The 10,995-nt window shown below is 41.4% G+C and overlaps 1 protein-coding gene and 1 pseudogene across 1 annotated transcript; one reads left to right on the top strand and one right to left on the bottom strand.

Annotated features, from left to right (window-relative positions):
* The first annotated feature begins 3,574 nt into the window (after positions 1-3,574).
* On the top strand, positions 3,575-4,442 carry LOC143439538 (nucleophosmin pseudogene; annotated as a pseudogene).
* Positions 4,443-9,382: 4,940 nt separating this feature from the next.
* LOC143439537 (endogenous retrovirus group K member 7 Pro protein-like) lies at positions 9,383-9,829 on the bottom strand. Its single transcript, XM_076925904.1, has one exon. It carries the CDS (start codon positions 9,827-9,829, stop codon positions 9,383-9,385), a length of 447 nt encoding a protein of 148 aa, XP_076782019.1.
* Between the last annotated feature and the right edge of the window lie 1,166 nt (positions 9,830-10,995).

Here is a 10,995-nt window from a genome sequence, read left to right as displayed (position 1 = left end):
TACCAAAGACTCCCCTTTTTTATTGTGTAGTCATTACCACAATTAGGTTTTAGGATAATTTTTTCAAGCCTTCAAATTTCAAAGTGACTACACAGTTTTGTATCTTGTATTATGTGAAGTTTCAGTCATCACTAGTCAACGTAAAGTGGTGTTTCACTATGGACATCCAAATTGAATTTCTCAAAATTCCAGTCTCAGTAAATTATATAGCGTGTTTTACTGTGGTTTTTGAGTTTTAGTTGGTTTTATTGCTTCTACTTTGTGTGTATGCAGAGACTTTGACAACCAAGTATGGATATAATTAGCTGGAGAATTTTCTGCTCTGTATGTCTGGTAAACCTAGGATATTTTATGATGTGATTATCAACTTCTTCTTGGCTTTTCACATCACAGAAATATCACACTTATTTGTATTTTGCAGAGCGGCCAACTGTTTCAGGCTAGTGAGCTGCTTATTGTTGAGAGCATAGAGTTAGTCAGTAGTATACCAAATCAGCTGAGTTCTTTTGTGAAAATGAGAATAAGCTTTTAAAATATTTTTCTTGGGGTGGGTTTTTGTTGTTGTTTGGTTGGTTTTTGTTTGTTTTGTTTGGGGTCTTTTCCAGAAAGTTTTCTGTATGTAGCCTAGGCTGGCCTTCAAGTAACTGACATCCTTCCACCTGAGCCTCCTGGCACACACTCCTGGTATATCATTCTCGGCACACAAATCTTATTTACAATGTCTTCCTTTATCCTGGTTTAAACGTGTGGACTAGGAGCTGTCCTGAGTTGGCAGGACCACCAAAGAATCATGTTCTTGGTTTAAATTTAGAGGTTTTCATGAAGAAAAAGTCATACTTTGTTATAGGTCTCTTGTTAATTCCTGGAGTCATAGAATGGTTGGTTGTGTTGGTTTCATTGAGGTTTGTAGTTGACTCTTTTCAAATAAAAATGAATTTATCCTGATATATTTAAAAATCACATTCCAACTGAAACATTTTAAGGAGAATGAATTTAGAAGAGTTTTAAGCTTTTCTGAGCTCATATTCAAAGCCATCCAAGTGCCTGAATTGAATTAGGGAATTGGACTCTCTAGCTTCTGTCTCCCAGCATGAACACCCACTTAAATAATTCATTATATGTGAAAATACCTTGACTTGTATCAAGCAGGCCTAGTTGCAGCATCATTGTAAGTTGAGTATGATAGAAAAGAAAGTTGTACATTACTTAGGTTATACTTGTCCATATCTCAACCAGCAGAGCATGAAGATACAGTCTCTGTGGGGGAAAGGGAAGAAAGTACAGTAAATGGTTTCAGAATCCAGTACTGGGTTTGCACAGATCCCCACGTCCACTCTCCTGTGGTGACAGTGACATGGTGACCACCTGTAATGGTCATTGGCTCAGAGTAACCTATAGCAACAGATATGCTTCAGCCCTTAGCAGTCGTGATTCTGTTCCCTCTGAATGCCACATCCAGCCATGGTAGTTCTGGGTTTAGAGTACTTCTGCAGCTCCAGTGATCATAAGTTTAAGGACCTTAACAGGAGACCTGAGGAGGCTTACCGTGGAATGCCATTTCCAAAGTCAGGCTACAGAGGCTAGACTCAGCACAGCTTCAGTGAGCAGGCAGTAGACTTTAACCGTAAGGACCAGAGACAATTAGAAAAATAGCAAGATACAAGTCAAGGTACTACTAGACAATCCTGAAGAAAGGAGAAAATTTAACTGTCAGTTGGAAAAATACAGAGCACCCCTTTTGAAAAACTAAACCTCAAGGAAGTAATTTTGAAATTAGAGCGATTTAATAGATTGAAGTAATTATTTTATTTTATCTCGGAGTTTATAAATACTATGAAGCATAAAATGGTGGTAGGAGATCAGCAACAACAAAATTGTGAAAAATCTTATTAACTAATAACACAGCAATAAAAAAGCCCCTAATGCTTGAAAATGAAAAAAACCAGGGGTTCAGTGAAAAGACTCAAGTGTAAAGCATTGGCTGCTGGGATTGATGACCTGAGCCAGACACATGGTACAAGCAGAGAGCCAACTGTTCTTGTAGGGATTTGGTGTATCAGCTCGACACAAACTAGGGCCAACTGGAAAGAGGGACCTCAGTTATGAAAGTGTCTCCATTGGATTGACCTAAAACAAGTCTGGAGTCTTCGTGATTTGTGGTCCATGTGGGAGGACCCAGCCCATTGTAGATGGTGACACTTCTGCAGGTGGACCTGCAGGGAGGCACAGGGAAGGTGGCTGGATATGAACCTGGAAAGCTGTCTCATGCAGCCCTCTGTTTCTGTCTCTGTCCCTACATGAGTTCCTGCCCCGACTTCCCTCAGCGACTGTGATTGTGATGGATGAGCCAAATCTTTTCCTCGCCAAGTTAGTTTTGGGTAGTGTTTTATGACACCAGCAGAAAAGCCAAGACAACTCCTTGAAGTTTTCTTCTCACCTCTACTGGTGCCCACACATAAATAATTAAATGGAAATGAAAAAAATGGACAGTCAGGAGGAATGAAAACAGGATTTAGGACACAACAGAAAGGGAGTGTACATCATAGCTGTTGATTTGGGCATAGAAAAAATGGGTTACAAGTTTTATTTGAAGGGGTAAAGGCAAAAAAATAAAAAGCAAACAAAAAACCCTTTTCAACCTGTAGAAAGATATAAAAGGTGTTTTTCAGAGTTACCTGGTTATACAATGAAATGAAGGTAAAGGAAAAAAGATCTTGAAATCAAGAGAAAAGCAGTTCACATGAAGAATATTTTGCATGCCTAAAGCACATAGAATCTTGGTAGACTAAGAAAATAGTATAATATATTCAAAGTGCTAAGTAAAACCCTGCCTGCTAAGAATATTGCACTTGATGAAACTGACCTTCAGAAAAAAGCAGCCCCAGACAAAAGCCTTGAGAAGGCATCACCTTCAGACTCGTTGAAAAAAATGCAAAAAGGAGTTGTTCAAACAAAGGAACTTGCTAAAGAGTATACCTCAAAGTCAGATAAAAGTAAGTTTAGAGCACTCTGATGGTTATATTTAAATCCATACATTTAGTATAGAGCAGTGGGTCTCAACCTTTGTAATGCTGTGACCTTCAGGACCCCAATGATAAAATTATTTTTGTTGCTACTTTATAATGAATTTTGTCATTGTTATGAATTATAGATGTGTTTTCTGGTGGTCTTAGGTGGCCCTGTGAAAGGGTCATTGATCCCCAAGGGTATTGTGACTCACAGGTTGAGCTCTACTATTGTAGATGTTAAAGGAAAATTACAATACTCAGGGGATTGTGACGACAAACTACAGATCGGGTGTAAGAAATAAAGGATGATTTTTTTTCCCTATCGAAGTTGTCATCTTAGTCTTGTCTTGTCTTTCCTTAGTGATGGGTTGTAACCCTTTTCTTGCCAGGTTGCTATTTTTCATGAATTTTATCACAGCAGCAGAAAGCAAACTGCTAAGTATACAGCAAGACAAACAAAAGACTAAAAAGTGGGCATGATTCTGTCCTTTGTGTCTGTTCTGTGGAACAGCGGGCAGTTGTTTTCCACCTGTTTTCTCCCACACTGAAGTATGGGCCTCCACCTCATGGAAGACTCAATAGGCATGGACATGAGCCCTCTTAGGCCTCAGGACTACCTTTTCGGTCGTTAACTAAAGGCTGATAAAGACTATCACTTTAAAGTGGATAATGATGAAAATGAGCACCAGTTACCACTGGGGCAGGGGCAAAAGATGAATTGCACATTGTAGGGGCAGAAGCAATGAACTATGAAGGCAGTCCAATTAAAGTAACATTGGCAACTTTGAAAATGTCTGTACAACCAACAGTTTCCCTCGGGGGCTTCAAAATTACACCACATGTGGTCTTTAAGGTTGAAGTGTGCTTCAGGGCCTGTGCACATTAGTGGACAGCACCTAGTAGCTGTAGAGGAAGATGCAGAGTCAGAAGATGAAGATGAGGAGGATGTAAAACTCTTAGGCAGGTCTGGAAATGTATCTGGTCCTGGACATGGTAACAAGGATCCACAGAAAAAAAGTAAAACTTGATGAAGAAGATGATGACAATGACGATTTTGATGAAGGGGAAACTGAAGAAAAGGTTCCATTTAAGAAATGTGTACGAGATACTCCAGCCAAAAATACACAAAAATCAAACCAAAATAGAAAGGACTTGAAAACAGCAACATCAAGATCAAAGGGTCAAAAGTCCTTAAAAAAAAAAAAAAAAAAAAAAACAGGAAGAAACTCAAACACCAAAAGGACCTAGTTCTGTAGAAGACAAGCAAGTATAGAAAAAGGTGGTTCTCCCAAGGTGGAAGCCAAGTTCATTAATCTTGTGAAGAATTGTTTCCAGATGACTGACCAGGCGATTCAAGATCTCTGGAAATGGAGGAAGCCTTTAAGAAAACGGTTTAAACAGTTTGGAATAGTCGTCTTAACTTCATTTCTGTAATAGTTGATATCTGGCTGTCCTTTTTATAATGCAAGGTGAGAACTTTCCCTACTGCGTTTGATAAATGTTTTCACGTTCAATTGCCAAGAATGTGTGGTCTGAAATGCCTGTTTAGTTTTCAAGGATGGAACTCCAGCCTTTACTTGGTTTTAAGTATGTATGGAATGTTATGATAGCACCTAGTAATAGTGGTCAGATGTGGAAACAAAAGTATACATGTGAAATAAACCCAGTATTAAAAAAAAAAAAAGAAGACTAAAAAGCAAATGGCAGATGATAGAAAGCAAAACATCCAGCCAAGTGCACAAAACATCCATTAGAAACTGGAAGGTCCTTTAAGGCAGTGGAGTTCCCAGTGGGGTCTTTCGGCAGAACAGAGCAGAACATTCCCTCAGGCTACCAAGTAAGAGAACAAATAGCAGAGAGATACCAAACCAGATGCTAAGAATATCCTGCAGAAGTGGACTGGGAAAGTTGGAGCAGTTGCTGGAATTTCTGCCTGAGAATGTCCCTTCCGCTCCGGATCAACTTTCTGTGGGTGAACTTTCTGTGCCTGAACTTCTGAATTCTCCTCACTGTATGCACTTTGATAGAATAAACAATAGTAATGACTGTTTGGAATTGCTTACCTTCAAGCTGATTTCAAGGGCACTATTTTTCCTCTTCAGTTGGTTTATCCTATCACGGTGGTGGGGAACTAGCTCCATCTGCCAAAAGGGGCCTTAAGAGACACTTTGAGACAAACATTTGGGACTGAAATTGCAGTGGGAGGCAGCCTCACTTTCTGAGTTGGGTTAGTGAATTCTGACAGCACACACAGTTTATCAATATAATGTACATTATATTGGATATATATATATATACATATATAACATATGTATATCTTGATATGTATATATATATATACATATATAACTTGAGGTAGAAATATCATATATATATATGTATATATATATAATAACTTGAGGTAGAAATATCATATATATATATATGATATTTCTACCTCAAGTTATTTTGTAGCAAATAGGTTATTGATTTTATGTATCTCAGGCCAAAATGTAGCAAAATTTTTATGACTATAAAATCTGCTTTATTTCTAGAGCTCTGACTTTTTACTTTTTTTTTTTTTTTTGGTTTTTTGAGACAGGGTTTCTCTGTGTAGCCCTGGCTGTCCTGGAACTCACTCTGTAGACCAGGCTGGCCTCGAACTCAGAAATCCACCTGCCTCTGCCTCCCAAGTGCTGGGATTAAAGGCGTGCTGTGCCGCGCCGACCACCCTGACCAGCAGGGAAGAAAGACTAGCACACCAGTTCCTTCCAGAGACAGTTTTACTCAGGAATTGCCTTTCAGTTACAAGATCAAGGGGTGTGCCCCCGTGCCTCCCGTGAGTGCAGCTTAAGTAGCCTCCAGTGGACTGCCCATCAGCCCATACTACGTTTTGCTCCACCATAGGTTCACACTCATGACGAGAGATCAGGCTACCGGCAAAGTGCAACCTCCTCACCAAATAAGGACTTCTTCCCCCAAGAGGGCTAAGGCAGTAGGCACCATCTTTAGGGCGCAGCAGAAGCTTTCCACATCTCCCCCTTTTTTTATTTACTGCAAAAGCAAGCATTGCTTGATCAAGCAGGCTCCATTCCGTAGGAGCTCACGATCGAAAGCAAGCAGCTAAGACTAGAACACTCACTCTACTGGGTGCAATGGGTCAAACCCACCAGGTGCAAGAGCTGAGGTCTACACAAACAGGTAGGACACCCATCCCATGTGCAATGAGATCACAAATCTCCAGGGGTACAAGGGCTGTCCAATCCTGAATATAAGGGGTTATAGAGAGTTACTGCTTCAAAGCCATCAGCCAAGCTTGAGGTGAGACACCAGCCTCAATGGCTTGAAAGGCATGCACCACCAAGGCTCTCCCTTGTCTTTGAGATCTAGCCATACGACAGAGACAAAACAAGCAGAGCAGACAGACACCCACTAGGGCAACTGCTAACACTCCTATCCCCGCATACTCTTTCAGATGTTGAACTGCTTGCAGGATCAAGCCATCTGCCAATGATAGATCCATTCTGGTCGAATTCACCATGGTGATGGACACACGAAACTCCTGCATGAGGGAATCAAACCTCCTTGACCAATTTCCTAGCAATCACTGAGATAATTGTATAGATAAATTGGCATCTCTGGACATATTATTATAATGCAAAGGTCTGTCATTTTCCATTCACGTCCCAATTGAGCCAACTGCCAAAGGGTATCTACTTGTTATTGTGGCAGCTGTTTGATTATACATTAATATAAATACTTGAGCATCATGCCTTATGGGCATTGGCATCAGGAATGCTGATAGGATCCCCCATCGCAATTCCGTCATCACAGGATTCACCAGAGGCAGCAGAAGCAGGAGAATCAGCAACGTTGCACCGGCGGACCAAACGTTCTGGTACCCACACCGGATCTTCACGGTCCTGCGGAAAAACGCAAACAGAGCCTCGGGACCAGGCCAACACTGGATCCGGGCCACACCATAGGCCTGTAAGCACATCCTTCCATTTAACAAGGCCTTGAGCTACAGGCTTCCAGGTGGCATGACGCTCCGCTGCCGAGCGGCCGTCCACATCTAGTTGCAAAAAATTTAAAGTAAATAAGGCAAGGGATAATCTTTCTTTTGGGGTGCGGCCATAGCCAATTCCCCCTTTCTGTTTTTGCAGACTTTCTTTAAGGGTGCGATGTGCACGTTCTACAATGCCTTGCCCTTGGGGATTATAGGGCAATCCATGTTTAAGATATACATCCATCTGTTTACAGAAGCTCATAAATTGCTGAGCTGTATATGCTGGGCCATTATCAGTTTTAAGCTGCTGTGGCTTCCCCCACGCAGCCCAGGCCTCTAAACAATGATTTATGACATGGCGTGCCTTTTCTCCACTCAAAGGAGTTGCATGAATAATGCCAGAGCAAGTATCCACCGAAACATGAACATATCTCAATGTTCCAAACTCAGCAAGATGAGTCACATCCATTTGCCAGATTTTCAAAGGTAAAAGTCCTCTGGGATTGACTCCCACACCTGGGGGGTGGTGAAAAATAACACATTGAGGACAATTAAGAACTACTTGTCTGGCATCAGCTCGAGTCAAATGAAATTTTTGCTGTAATGTCTTAGCATTAACATGGAAATCTTTATGAAATTGAACAGCTTGATCAACGGCAGAATTTAAAAATATACATTCCATTCTGGTCCAAGCATCTGCTACGGCATTCCCAGCACTCAACGGACCAGGTAAATTTGTATGAGCCCTAATATGGCAGACATAAAAATGATGTTGTCTCTGCCAAATCAACATTTGTAGTTGTTTCAATAAATTACACACTGTACTGGTATTTTTAATGGGACCAGCCAATTCCAAAACTTTAACTGCATTAACCACATAATGCGAATCTGAAAGCAAATTAAAGGGGAAATTACGTTGTTTAAAGACCTCTATCACTATTTTCAATTCAACGATTTGAGGAGAAGTGATTTGAAACTGACATAAAACTGGTTTCTGACCCTCTACCATATAGGCTCCACAGCCAGTTTTTGATCCATCTGTAAATATGTTAGATGCCCCCTTAAGGGGAGCACTAGCTGTAATCTTTGGAAAAACAACAGGATGTTCCTTAAAAAAGGACAAAAGGGGATGTTTGGGATAATGATTATCAATATCACCATCATAACTACATTTTAATATTGCCCAATCATCTATTGTGGCACATAATACTTTAACTTGTTGAATGGAATAGGGAATAATTAAGCTTCCTGGTACAACTCCAAAAAATTGCACACATTGTTGAATACCATGCATGGCCAAAGTGGCAACAGCTGTTGGATAATGCTCAATGGCTTTGCTTGGAGAAACATGTGAATAAATCCATAATAATGAACCTTCCTGCCATAACACCCCAGAGGGTTGCTGATATGTGGCCAAAATACACAACATAATTAATTGCCCTTCTTTGTATCTGTAAAAAGGCACCCTGCAACTTTTCCTCAACTTTAATAAGGGCCAATCTAGCTTCTGGAGTTAATTGGCGGGGGGAGTCCAAAGCAGAATCACCAATTAAAATATTATATAGGGGCTTTAATTCATAATTTGGCAAATTTACATAACCTCGTATCCAATTAATATCTCCCAATAATTTTTGAAAGTCATTTAAAGTTGTTAAATGATCTTTCCTAATTTCAACCTTTTGTGGTACAACTTTCATATTATGTATCCTGGCTCCAAGATAATTCACTACCTGATCTCTCTGTACTTTCTCTGGGGCAATATACAATCTTTTACTCTCTAATAATAAAATTAATTTTCCAAAAGCCAATTCTAGTACCTTTTCATTCGCAGCAGCCAACAAAATGTCATCCATATAATGAATGCACCTCATTTTTGGAAACTCTCTTCTCAATGGTTCAATGGCTTTTCCTACAAATAACTGACACATAGTTGGACTATTTGCCATCCCTTGGGGCAGAACCACCCATTCATACCGCTGATCTGGTTCTTCATGATTACAGGATGGAACAGTAAAGGCAAAAAGTTCACTATCTTGGGCACATAATGGAATAGAAAAAAAGCAATCCTTTATATCAATAACTATTATAGGCCAAGAAGCAGGCAATGCCGATAACAATGGCAATCCCCTTTGCACGGGGCCCATGATCTGCATTTGTTGATTAATAGCACGCAGATCATGTAATAATCTCCACTTTCCAGACCTCTTTTTAATTACAAAAATAGGCGTATTCCAAGGTGATACTGATGGTTTAATATGCCCCAAAGAGAGTTGCTCTTGAACTAATTGTGTGGCAGCTTGTAACTTTTCAGAGGATAATGGCCACTGAGGAACCCACACTGGATCCTCTGTCTTCCAGATTATGGGAATGCCTTCCTCAGTGGCCCCTAGGAAAAACCCAGGCCCTTTCTATCATTCCTTGGGACATTTTCTATTGGCTGTGTTCTCCCTTGCAGATGTTTTCCTAAGCCCTTAGAGGGATACCACCCCATGTCCTGCATCATCCTTTGAGAAGGCAAGGAATACCCTTCATTAGTAAGGCGATAATTCATGTCTTTCAAAAGATCTCTTCCCCAAAGGCTGACAGGCAGTTCCAACACATAAGGCTGAAAACGGCCTCCATGTCCTTCGTGATCTTTCCAAGGGAGCTCTCTTGCACTCATGTCCGGGGTCTTGGCATAACCTAACCCTTGCAATGTTTGTGAGGATGATTGAACAGGCCAGCCTTTAGGCCAATCCTTTAAGGCCACAATGCTGCGGTCCGCTCCAGTATCCAGCAATCCTAAGATTGCCTTGCCATTTACCTGAAGCTCCACTAAAGGGCGTTGATCCATATCGAGGCTAAGGAACACAGAATCTACTCCTGTGGATCCAAATCCTCGATTTCCTCTTTTTTGGTCTCTAGAAGGAAACATATCATGCAGGCTGGGCAAAATGAGAAGTTGTGCAATTCGGTCTCCTGGAGATATTGCCGAAACTCCCCTAGGGGAGGAGACTAAAATTTTTACCTCTCCTTCATAGTCAGGATCGATAACTCCTGGATGAATGACTAATCTTTTCAGGGCTGATGATGATCTACCAATTAATAATCCTACTGATCCCGAAGGAAGAGGCCCCTTAAAATCTGTAGGGATAAGCTGCACTCCCATTTGTGGTGTTAATACGACTCTGGCGGTGCAGTGGAGGTCCAACCCTGCAGAGCCCGCTGTGGCCCTCCTCGGGGTTTCATATTGGGCAAGTTGCTCTCTGGACTGCTCTGATCTTCCATGGCCCCATATATTCGAGGGCCCTGAGGCCTGGGGCCCTGCATCCCGTTTTTTGAAACAGGATAAGTATTTATCTGTCCAAGAGGTTGTCCATTGATATCTTTCACTGACCTGCATTCATTTGCCCAATGATTACCTTTCCTGCATCTAGGACATAGCCCAGGAGGACGTGTCGTGGCCCCTTTTCCTTTATCAGGACACTGACGTTTCAAATGTCCTTGCCTACCACAGGAAAAGCAAGCTCCAGGAGCTTTGGTTTTGCTTTTAGAATGCTGCACTATCCCCTGTACCACTGCAGCTGCTAAGCCAGTATTAGAGAGAGGACCGCCCAATTCCCTGCATGCCTTCATCCAGGCTGTCAAACCTTTAGACTTCCATGGAGTTATTGCTTGTCGGCACTCTCTAGTACACTGCTCAAATATGAGCTGTTGTATCAGGGGCATAGCGGTATCAGGATCCCCAAATATTCTGCCTGCAGCCTCCATCATTCTGGCTACAAAATCTGAGAAAGGCTCTGTAGACCCTTGGACAATCTTTGTCAGATTACCTGATACTTCCCCTTTATTTGGTAAGGCCTTCCATGCTTTCACTGCCATAGCATTTATCTGTGCATATACTTGTGGTGGATATGCTGTCTGATTGTTCAGCCATTGGCCCTGCCCCATTAACATATCAAGGCTCCATGCAGCCTGACCTTGAGCTGCATTTTCTCGAGCCTGCTGTTGAGCAAATTC

Source organism: Arvicanthis niloticus, chromosome 27, assembly GCF_011762505.2.
Source record: "Arvicanthis niloticus isolate mArvNil1 chromosome 27, mArvNil1.pat.X, whole genome shotgun sequence".
Lineage (NCBI taxonomy): Eukaryota > Metazoa > Chordata > Mammalia > Rodentia > Muridae > Arvicanthis > Arvicanthis niloticus.
This window is presented reverse-complemented; position numbering and strand designations above follow the sequence as displayed.

Coding starts and splice junctions, on each gene's coding strand:
- LOC143439537 (XM_076925904.1), bottom strand. CDS start 9,829: ATGGATCAACGCCCTTTAGTGGAGCTTCAGGTAAATGGCAAGGCAATC.